Raw genomic sequence first — 11976 nt, forward strand, 5'->3', positions numbered from 1 at the left:
GGTGAAAAAAAGCAAACTGTATCACTTTACCAGTTCATGAGCTGAATCATAGGTGTCGCATGACTAATTTTGGTTTTGCCGCAAATCGCCAATAGGATGGTTGTTCTATTTTAATTGTTTTAAAATAAATATCACATAGTTTCACAAAAAGCTTGATTACAGGTGATAAGAAAACACTTGTTCTTTCGTTTGACACCAAAACATTCAGTTGAACTCAATATTTTATTACGAATTATTGAGATCCGGAATTATTTTTGTATTGTTGAGGTTAGGTTGGTTGTTTTAGATATGGAAAATGTTTATCTAGAAATTGGATTTATCAATGGAAAACCTCGACTGCCAACAACTGCACTCTTTAATCCAGTGATTTTTGCCCACCATCGTGTTTTCTATCGAAATTTCCATCTCTGAATTTCATTTTAGTATAAATTGAAACCGGAAGAACAAATGTGAGTGAAGTAACAAGAAATTTACCATCTGAATATTTTTCAGAGGTAGGAAACATATTTTCTTCATCAATATTACTTTTCATTAGAAGAAATAACATTTAATTATAAAATTGATTGAATTTTAAAAATTCAGAATTTACTGTCCAATGTGTTTTGACAGATGAAAATAAAAACATCATCATTGCACTTCCGTGCCCTCTGGCGGTCGACATCTAACGTTAGATCACGAATTTTCTCGCATTAGCCTGTGCACGCTGACGAAGTCGACTAGCAAGTCGACATCAAATGACTTTTACTGTGAGCCGTGTATGTAAACATTGTTTTTGTTTAACTTTGTCGTGTTTTGATTTTCATCCACTTGTAGTGTTATTTTCAAAACTCGGATATTTCTTCGAAAATTGCTTCATTTTTTATTTGTTTGCAAATCCGTTTTGGTCTTTTTTGGGAATGTTACCAGCAGGCAACTTATATTCGGTAGGAACACGCCTATCTGAGTACGCCAGGAAACTACTGTAGTAGCCCAGACTAAAGACGTCAGTTACTACTGAAAGAACGGCTCTGAATGATCAGTTTATTCACAATCGGTTTCTTAGCCTACTTGATATATTTCTATACATTACATCTCTTCCTTGTTTTCTTAGTGATTTGAACTTCTATTATTTTAATTACATCTATATGTTGAATAATCCTTCAAATAACTAGGCTTTTTGATTTGTCTTTTATCACGAAGTCGTACTGGTCGTGTTTTAGCTCTGTCATCTTCTTGCATCTCTGGCTTCTCAAAAGGATTTGCAGATACCAGTTTCTTTGCATGATTTACACGCCTGTCCATCTCAGCTCCTGTTGCCATGTTTTTGACAGTCAATCTTGTTCCAGCTCTTTTCAATACCATATGAGGTTGTGGATTGAAATTGGTTGTTAATTTGTTTCTTTTGATCGTATTTTTAATAACTACTTGATCGCCTACATCAATATTTGAATTTTTAGCCTTTCTCTTTAGATCTCCCGACACTTTTCCTTTTTCTTTCCTTATTTTATCGATGTCCTGAACTGCATTGTATGTTTCGTCAATTTTTTCACTATTTATTGTTGGAATCTTATCTCTAATTCTTCGTCCAAACAGAAGTTTTGCTGGTTCCACGTTCGTAATAGAATGAGGAATAGAACGATAAGCAAGAAGAAAATTTTGTAGATCTGTTTTCCAATCCCTTCCCATTGCAGCACTAATCTTCACCGTTTTCAACAATGTTTTATTGAATCTTTCTACTAGTCCATTCTGGAACGGTGCGTATGGTACCGAATAGTTAATGTTAATTCCACTATTGCTACAAAACTTCTTGAATTCCGCTGAGTGAAATGGCGGCCCATTGTCACAAACTGTTTCTTCGGGAAATCCGAATCTCGCAAAAATAATTCTTAGTTTGAATGTAATATTTCAAATTATTAATTATTTAAAGCATAAAATAGTTATAACCTCATCCGCAGTTTTCCGTTTTACTAACATAGGTGAAACCCACTCAGACGCTTCATTCACTCGTTCAATTATATCCTGGCTTTCTAATTCCTTTAATTTGAGTAGAGTGAGTTCTTTTAATGGTATAGGTATTCGCCGAATAGATTGTCTTCCAGGTGGGAATGATTTGTTTATTTTAATCGATGCGTACATATCTAATATTAACTATTATTCATTATGTAAAATAGATAAAATTAAATTACTGCCCTTTACCTTTAATAGCAGGGAATGGTGTTTGAGAAACTACATGTAGAAACTTCACGATGCCTAGAGCTTCAGATGTTTTACCAGATAGTAGTGAACACTTCCCATCTTGAATAACGAACAATGTTGTATCACAACTTTTGTTTCCAAGCTTGATCTCTGCATCTATTTCTCCAAGCACTATCAACGGTTTGTTACTTCCATAAGCCCGAAAAATCTTGTTACTGCCCTTCCTAACATCAAACCCTGTAAATCCAACGCGTTTTATCATCTCCCAATCAGCCAAACTCAATACATCTTCTTCTGCGCCTGTATACTTTACCGAAACTCCACCTACATCAACCTCAATTGATCGTTTTCCCTCTAGATGGAACAGATCATGAATTTCGACCTTTTCGGTAACATCGTCAACTTCTCGAATAAACTTCTGTTTCCTGGTTTGTTGATGGTTTTGATTCTGATGACTGTATGGTTTAACTCCGGGTACATTCTTACGAGCCATCTTATGGAAACTTTTCCGATCGGTCTTACAGCATCTCGCGAAATGTCCGAGCTTTCCACATAACCGGCATACCTCAGAACGTGCTGGACATTTTGGATCATTCCCCAAATGGTTTCCGGAGCATCTGTTAACTTAACCTTTTTTCATTGATTTGACATATATCTGCCGAATTAGATGCTAGTTTGTTTCGAAGCTCTTGAACCTGTTACATCAGTGTCAATCATCAATTAATACATATAAACCATAATATTTGAATTACATTTATATACCTGAGCTATAACGGACTCATGTGTACGACCAACCTTCATCATGTCGTCCAAAGGTCTATCGCATTCGAGATACGTGGCTCTAAGTTTATCATCTGATTCTGTAGCGAACACTATTTGATCCATAATCATATGATCGAATTGATCACCAAAATCACAGTTAACAGCTTGTGATCGTAGACGCACAACAAAATGGTCCAATTTCTCCTGAGGGTTAAATTTAATTTGACGAAATCTAAACCTCTCATAGCGTAGAGACGAGAAATAATCATCCAAAACTTCCATTGCCGCACGAAAAGGATTATCTAACACATGAGATTCCTCAAAATTTGCGGTTTGTGTGATTTTCCTAACATCTGGTCCACCGAAACACATGAGAGCTTTATACTTTTCATCGTGATTTTCAACTGACTTGAGGGCTAAATATTCCATAAATTGGTCTTTCCATACTTCCCACCTAGAATTTGTTTGACCATCACCATTTTCTATAAAAGGCGCGATATTGAAATCCAGCTGAATATTGTGAAATAAATTGAGTTAGTTTTCCACTGTTCCTTTTATTTGAAGAAAATTCAGTTTCATTCCTTTTATAGCTTCTAATTAGGTTACGCATCCCAGTAACCATCACATAATTGTGTTTATGTTTCTTAGCAACGGTTGTCAGGAATTTATTTTTTTTCGAATCTTTTTTTTCATAAGCGTGAAAAATCTAATCAAACGAACGGATCGTTCTGATTACCGATGGACCTGAGTCCCATCTTGGTCAGTTCAATCAAACGAACGGATCGTTCTGATTACCGATGGACCTGAGTCCCATCTTGGTCAGTTCAATCAAACGAACGGATGGTTCTGATTACCGATGGACCTGAGTCCCATCTTGGTCAGTTCAATCAAACGAACGGATCGTTCTGATTACCGATGGACCTGAGTCCCATCTTGGTCAGTTCAATCAAACGAACGGATCGTTCTGATTACCGATGGACCTGAGTCCCATCTTGGTCAGTTCAATCAAACGAACGGATCGTTCTGATTACCGATGGACCTGAGTCCCATCTAGGTCAGTTCAATCAAACGAACGGATCGTTCTAATTACCGATGGACTTGAGTCCCATCTTGGTCAGTTCAATCAAACGAACGGATCGTTCTGATTACCGATGGACTTGAGTCCCATCGTTAAGAAGGTAAACGAACGAACACATGGTTCTAAATTCGGATTAACACATGGAATAAATTGCTCTGAATTTCTAATATTTTATCATGATATGCACTCTACTTACACGGGACATCCTGTCAAAGTGTTTTTCTTCACAACTTGTAATGAAAACTGGACTGTGAGAAAATTCTTGAGATCTTCGCGTATTCTTCGAGATCCCATCCTCGTCGCCAATGTAGTAGCCCAGACTAAAGACGTCAGTTACTACTGAAAGAACGGCTCTGAATGATCAGTTTATTCACAATCGGTTTCTTAGCCTACTTGATATATTTCTATACATTACAACTACCACAAGAAAATCCAAATGTGCGGAAGAGGTACTTAGATAAAATAAAGGCAGTGCAATTTCACGACCCTTACATGATGCAAGTATCGGACGATTTACCTACAAAGGTAACAACGGGCCATGTCGTAGATTACCTGTTAAATTTTAAATCCCCGTATACCGGTAATCCTGTGAGAAACATTCGAAGTCTGGAAGCTTACCGGAAATTCGAAGCAGGTTTTGTCCAGTCTGTGAAAGGACGGATGTTAGGCAGCCAGTACGTCGTGGTTGGGAAGGTGAGTTTTATGAATACATTTTAATCATTAGAGCTTACAAAGCAATTTACTGGATAAGAATTAAACAGAAAAGATTCTCATTTTATAGGTCGCTCATTCCATGCGCCTCAACTAGAAACCACTAAATCCTTGGGTGATTGTGGAAAAAGAAGGAAGTGTTTTATCAGCTCATTGTGACTGTACCGCCGGTATCAGCGAAACTTGTTCGCATGTAAGTGCTGTACTGTATGCGTTGGCCAATCTTCATTCTCTTACAACGAATAGAAAGGTAATTAGTTGTCGTCTGTATAACGCATATTCTCACATTGTTGTATATTTAGATAACAGTAACCGATATTCCTGCGTATTGGAAACAACCACGCAAGCGTATTAAGGATGATCTTTACAAGAAGGTCCAAGATGTGGATTACGGCAGAACAATTAAACGATTCTACGATACTAAAATGAATAAAAGTCGACAAGATTTTATTGAGTCACTGGAACTCATTAAACAGGACGGTAATGATGTTGCAGTCTTTGGATCGCATTGTGATAATGCAAATTTCACCTGCATTCAGTGCTTAGCGGATCATTGTCCAGATGAAGTGATCCTGAATAAATCGATTCTCCTACAAAAAAACTTCGACATGAAATATGTAGGAAAAAGCTTGGAAGAGTTGAGAACAATCGGTAAAAGTCTGCAGTTAATGCTAACCGAAACTGATGTTGGATTGATTGAAAGGTTAACCAGGAAACAATTCAATTCCAAAATTTGGCATTGGGTACGAATCGGTAGAATCACGGCATCGATTTTGAAGGAAGTGGTTTCTGCATCAAATGAGTACCCACCACCTAAACGATCGCTGTTAAAGCGTATTTGTCACCCATACAATGAGAAAACCCCTAATACACCAGCAATAGCGTATGGCAGGCAAAAAGAGGCAGTGGCCAAACGAGACCTTGAACATAACCCACGATAATCTAAGAATTTTGGATAGCGGTATTGTCGTGGATGCAAAATATCCATTCATGGCTGCATCTCCAGATTGTTTCGTACAGTGTTCGTGCTGTGGAAGTGTACCTGTTGAAATAAAATGTCCTTACCGGCTCAGTGAAAACAGTCCCTTGAACCAGCAGCTTACTCTACGGGACATAGCGAATTTAAGGGATCCCTTTATTCAATTTGATGGCAATAGGGTAGAAATGGTAAAAAGCCATAAATATTATTATCAAGTACAGGCTCAGATTTTCATAACACAGTCAAATTATGGTTTGTTTATGGTTTGGAGTAAAAATGAAAAACTTGTTATAAATGTTCCTCGAAATGATGGTTTCTGGGAGAACAGTCTCTTTAGGAGTCGATTATATTTCCATAATATTGTGATCCCTGAATTGCTGGGCAACTATTACACTTCTAATATGAAATGATATAATAATTATAATTCCCGCAAACATAAGCGTGTTTCAATAAACAATCATTCAAGTTGTTGTAATATTGTTCTTATATTCATTGTGACATAGTGGATCTACTAATCACTACCTTTCAAATGACACCCATATTGATGGGGGTTTGAAGAGTTTTGTGGTAACCGGAAGCCGCCATCTTGGATTTCAAAACGGCGCCAATAGTCAATTTTCGTCTTCTACTAATCAATACCTTTCAAATGACACCCATATTGATGGGGGTTTGAAGTGTTTTGTGGTAACCGGAAGTCGCCAACTTGGATTTCAATATGGCTCCAATCAATAATACTCGATCGATGAATAACGTAGTTTAAGACTTTAAGAAACACCTTTTAAATAAATAAAGAAAATCAGAAGTATTTTTTTTATTTTTTCATTGCTCAATGATGCAAGCAAATTCACACACACGGAATTTTATTGTTTAGTACATATTTTATTTATTCATATACTTTGAGCATTTATACAAACCGAACGAACTTCACACTATCGAACCAGTCAGGTTTACTAACATACAACAAAGTTTAACAATGAGATCTACTGCATTTTGGTTATTTTCAAATCTTTGGAGAGATGTGGCTTCAACAGTACCTTGCAAATACATATATTTTAGTTTTAGGACACCAATGATTCGTTCCACATGTACCCTTAACGAAGTGATTTGCTTATCCTTCTCCATATCAAGAGGATTCAATTGCTGATTTCTCCTCACAAAAGTCGGTATGTTCAACGTAGCGCCATGGAAAGCGATTAAATCAGCAAAATCGAAACCTTTATCGGCAAGCACCACATCACCAGGCTCCAACAATTCTAGAAAACCGGAAGTTTGGCCAATAAATCTATCTGAACAACGTCCAACATAAGCGTCCGATATAAAAGAACCTGCCCCGTGTGGTGACATCGCAATCAAAAATTTCACTGTGTGTTTCATTTTGTAGAAGCTGTGATGAGAATTCGCTGCCTTTGGATCAGTAGGAGTTTCACATGCAACTTCAAAACAATCAATAATGAATACTCGTTTGTCTCCGAATGTCTCCCGAAAAAACGTGGAAGATGACGAATGCCGACTTCCTGGGAAGGTGGTTCCAAAGCATACTTTAAACAAGAGTACATGACCAAAACCGTTCGATGAAAGTATTTGGATATGGTCGTTACGGATGCTGAGTACTCATTTGCCATATCAACAAATGGAGTACCACGACGCAATTTCCGCAAAGTCATAATGAACAATTGATCCTTCGTCAAATGGCAAGATGGCTTGAAGAGTGATCCTTCAACATATTCAAATATTCTTTTTAAAGTTGCATAACTATTAATGCCAGTATACAGTCTCGCACGTTCATCATTGGCAATCCAGTCCAGACCTCGTTTCAATTGTATCTCAAGAAAAGTTACACGATGTTGTAATTCTGCTAGCTCTGCGCGATATTTTCGCGTCATCGAGCAATTGTTGCCAGAAAGACAGCACTTGGCTTCGTGATTCTCAATGTTCATTATTTCCGAGGAGGTCCGCTCTGGATTGGTATCATCGTCTAAAAATAATAATTATTGGAATATGTTGTTTGTGACGTTAGATGAGTTAAAGTAAGGCGACGCACTCTCTATACAATCACTAATACTCCCTGTTGCTCTGTACAACCATGATGCATTAACGTTGAAGGAGCCAGGCTATCGAGCTTGAGAGAATTCTGCGCTTAACAGAAAATTGAAGGATGGCGCAAATGTATGAACCACGAGCTGCATCAAGCATACAAACATAAAGATATCGGAAGCACGCAAGATCGAGCATGATATATTTTAAAATCGTCCGACCTTAACGAACAGTTCTTTCACTACAGGTATATGTAATTAATAACAGTATTAGTGAAAGTAGAGAGATCAAAACAGATAATTTCATTACGAACGGGGTTTCTTAACGATAAACTTTTTGCTCTACTTTTTGCCAAAAACTTGAAACATGATTGAATCTTATATGTCACATCAAAAGTTAGTCACCTACATGAAGGCGTTTTTGATGATGAAACGATATCGTCATGTAAATTTTTGTCCATTTCAGAAGAGACCGTTGACGGGGAATTCGAGTATTCGACAAAAGTGCTTTGCAGTTGATTGGCGCTGGCTGGTTCTTCTTCATGAAGCCGTGCAGCGAAACTTTCAAAACTGTCGCAACTATGAGTGACGTCACATCCACAGAAATTATTTTTCACGAAGCTTGTGCAGTCGGTTTCATAACTCTCTGTACCTGTAAATACAAAATTGGTTATGAAATGTAAATTATGAACATACCAAATACATACGTTTGTCAACGGAACCGCTTCCTGCAACATGTAAACATTTAATCAAAGTTTGATTTGATACGTTTACGGGTTCTAGGTCAGATGTATCTGTGGAGTTGTTTGGGATGTTCAGTGTAGGAGCCCAATCGACGTCAGATACATCAGTATCTTTCGCTGGATTACCTTAAAATAAGATGACATATGTATCAAATACAAATATAAAAAACTTCCACTTACCAGATATGAAGTGTAAACTACAGACGAAACGTCCAACAGGATTGTAATGAGATCTAAATCCCAACATGGTAATCCATCTATTAAATCTTCTCATGGAAAGCAGCGGCGATGAACTTTTTATTGTTGGGAAACGGAAAAATCGCATCTTTGTTGACTTGTGCGATGATCCGCATCCGGGAACAACACATTTTCGCGTCATTTTTATTACTTTAACGCAGAACGAGAGCAAAAAACTTGCACATGAAAATATAAACAACGTTAGCTATCGTCTCTTGTTTTCGTTGAAAGCACGACAAAGTTAAACAAAAACAATGTTTACATACACGGCTCACAGTAAAAGTCATTTGATGTCGACTTGCTAGTCGACTTCGTCAGCGTGCACAGACTAATTGATGATCTAAAGCGGACCCTACACGAGACAAGAATATTGTCAATAAAAATATTGTCAAGACAGCTTCAATACGTCAATCCCATTTGAATCCTACAGAATCAATATTTTTAAAATGTCCTTACACGATCAATATATTGATCAATAATTGGTTTATTGTCAATATTTCTGCTCGTGTAGGGTCCGCTTAAGAGAAGAGAAGACAATCACGTACACGGTTAAATAAAACAACCTGCAGCATAAGTTCTTTTAACTTACTTTTGAGTTGTGCGTCGCTTTCGCACTTATTAGTGTTGTCAAAAACAAAACGAGATTCGACTCAGTCGAGGTCTTCCGTGGAGGAAGGTACTTTTGAGTTGTTTGGGTTATACTCAAAATTAGGTAAATTCAACTTAAATTTGAGTATAAAAAACCTATCAATGAGTTGTAATTTTTGCCGTGGTTAAATGGAAACTACCTTCAACACGGTTTACCTAATTTTAAGTTCCCCCACGATACCACGAGATTGAGTCAAAGGAACTCAATTTTAGGTAGTTTTTCGTTTCCGTGTAGCTAATTTGATCCAGTCTTAATCTCAATAGGTCTGTTCCAGTACCAGGAGAAACTGGAAGTACTCCGGAGAAAATCGTTCCTGTACTCTCTTATTCTCTTTTTTCTACTTCAGGTAGCAAACCAGAGTAAAAAGGAGCAAAGATTTTTTGCCCCTGTTTACTCCGGAGTGACTTCCGTGTACTGGAACAAACCTAATATTGAACCAGCTTCCACAGAGAACAGACATCCATGATCGAACAAAAATATTTAAAAAACGTGTGTAAACATTTGAATTAATAAACGAAAAACACTACACGGTTAAATAAAACAACCTGCAGCATAAGTTCTTTTAACTTACTTTTGAGTTGTGCGTCGCTTTCGCACTTATTAGTGTTGTCGAAAACAAAACGAGAGGTTCGACTCAGTCGAGATCTTCCGTGGGGGAAGTTACTTTTGAGTTGTTTGGGGTGAACTCAAAATTAGGTAAATTCAACTTAAATTTGAGTATAAAAAACCTATCAATGAGTTGTAATTTTTGCCGTGGTTAAATGGAAACTACCTTCAACACGGTTTACGTAATTTTAAGTTCCCCCACGATACCACGAGATTGAGTCAAAGGAACTCTATTTTAGGTAGTTTTTTGTTTCCGTGTAGCGCCGCCACACCAACCTATCCCAACAGTTAGTTACTATCCCACTGAGACGTCCAAAAAATTGTTTCAAAATCGTTCAACACGGGTCCATCGATGGACGTTCGTTGAACGGTTATTTGGACGTTGTCCAAATTGGTCCAACGAACGTCCTTCATTGGACGATTTTGAAACCAACCGTTCTTAGAGGGATCCGTCAAATCGATTTCGGAACCGGTTCGAAATCCTGGATGGATTCAGCATGGAATCTAGCTCAAAGAAAACAACCGATACCGACTCTATCGGTTGACGCATTTGAGCTGGAATTCATGCTGGAAGTCCGAATCGGTTCCGGACTAGTTTGACTGGGTATAGAAATAACCGCTGTCAATTCTGTCGCATTCAGCCACAAAAAACATGACGACAGTAGCGCACCTGGTTTAGATATCCAAACTACCTTCGAAACCGTTAGAGATTTTACACAAGTTGAATGCTGAAGTTGGACGTCTGTTCTCTGTGCAGCTTCTTAGTGATCGTTTTGCCAGTCATGAGCGTTCATTATATTTACAAACGGGATGGAAAACAGTGCTGCTGAATCTATTCTGGCTACTTTTCGTACTCACCAACATTTCATGCAAATTGAATAAAAGTCCTGAATGACGATATAGCTACGTGTATTGTTAAGAGAGACATCAAAAACAAATTAAATTTTTAATTGCAGCTAGCATTGTAAATTCTTGGTAGAGGTGCGATTTTTGAGACACAATTATTTTCAACAATTGTGAAAATCATAAAAAAGTAATCTGGCAACAATGACCACTTGTTGTCATTAGATTTACGGCAGGGTCTAGTCGTGCAAATTAATGGCGATTTCGCTTGAACCTGAAACTGAGTCAGGTTCTAACCCCAACTGCTGTCAGTTCATACATTTTGACAGCAGTTGGGGTTAGGAACTGACTCAGTTTCGCTTCAAACGAAAACCACATAAGAAGAGCAAGAAGTCTGTTGTCGTCTCTTCTCTTATGTGGTTTTCGTTTGAGGCGAAACTGAGTCAGTTCCTAACCCCAACTGCTGTCAAAATGTATGAACTGACAGCAGTTGGGGTTAGAACCTGACTCATGTGGTTTTCGTTTGAAGCGAAACTGAGTCAGTTCCTAACCCCAACTGCTGTCAAAATGTATGAACTGACAGCAGTTGGGGTTAGAACCTGACTCAGTTTCAGGTTCAAGCGAAATCGCCATCAGTTTCAGGTTCAAGCGAAATCGCCATTAGATTGATGATATGATGGTTATTGCCGAGGGGCGACTCACTCTAGTATTTTCGATTCAGGCTAACGTATTGAGAGACGTATTTGTATATTTTTCATCAAATTACAAGTATTTTGTGTATTGATGAGTATTGATTATTTCTTTTATAATTCTTACGTATTAGCGCATTAAAAACGTATCTGTGTATTGTTCACGAAATGCAATGTATTATGCGTATTGTTGAATTATTTCATAATTATTATGGATTAGTGTACTAAAACGTTCAATTGTATGCACGCATTGTATTTTTGTTGAATAATCAATTGAAACCGAATGTTACTGAATTTTGACGTTTAAATATTATTGTAGAATGCAAGTAGAATAATTTCATAAACACAAATAATAAAATTAGTACAAATGGAATTACTAGTGATTTTTCAAGATTAAAGAACAATTAAGCATTATGCCAAATTTTATTATTTAGAGAATTAGTGACTTCTTCAGTTTGCTTCTACCGGTGA

The 11976-nt window shown here is 37.4% G+C and overlaps 1 protein-coding gene and 1 pseudogene across 1 annotated transcript; one reads left to right on the top strand and one right to left on the bottom strand.

The window, feature by feature from the left end:
* Positions 1–896: 896 nt before the first annotated feature.
* Positions 897–6115, top strand: LOC131696417 (uncharacterized; annotated as a pseudogene).
* Positions 6116–6625: 510 nt separating this feature from the next.
* Positions 6626–9242, bottom strand: LOC131686196 (uncharacterized). Its single transcript, XM_058970563.1, has 5 exons — positions 9175–9242; positions 8662–9070; positions 8446–8607; positions 8148–8390; positions 6626–7680 (listed from the first exon to the last, which is right to left on the bottom strand). The coding sequence occupies exons 2-5, from the start codon at positions 8858–8860 to the stop codon at positions 7076–7078; spliced, it is 1209 nt and encodes a 402-aa protein (XP_058826546.1). The 5' UTR covers positions 8861–9070; positions 9175–9242; the 3' UTR covers positions 6626–7075.
* Positions 9243–11976: the final 2734 nt, after the last annotated feature.

Source organism: Topomyia yanbarensis, chromosome 1, assembly GCF_030247195.1.
Source record: "Topomyia yanbarensis strain Yona2022 chromosome 1, ASM3024719v1, whole genome shotgun sequence".
Taxonomy (NCBI): Eukaryota; Metazoa; Arthropoda; class Insecta; order Diptera; family Culicidae; genus Topomyia; species Topomyia yanbarensis.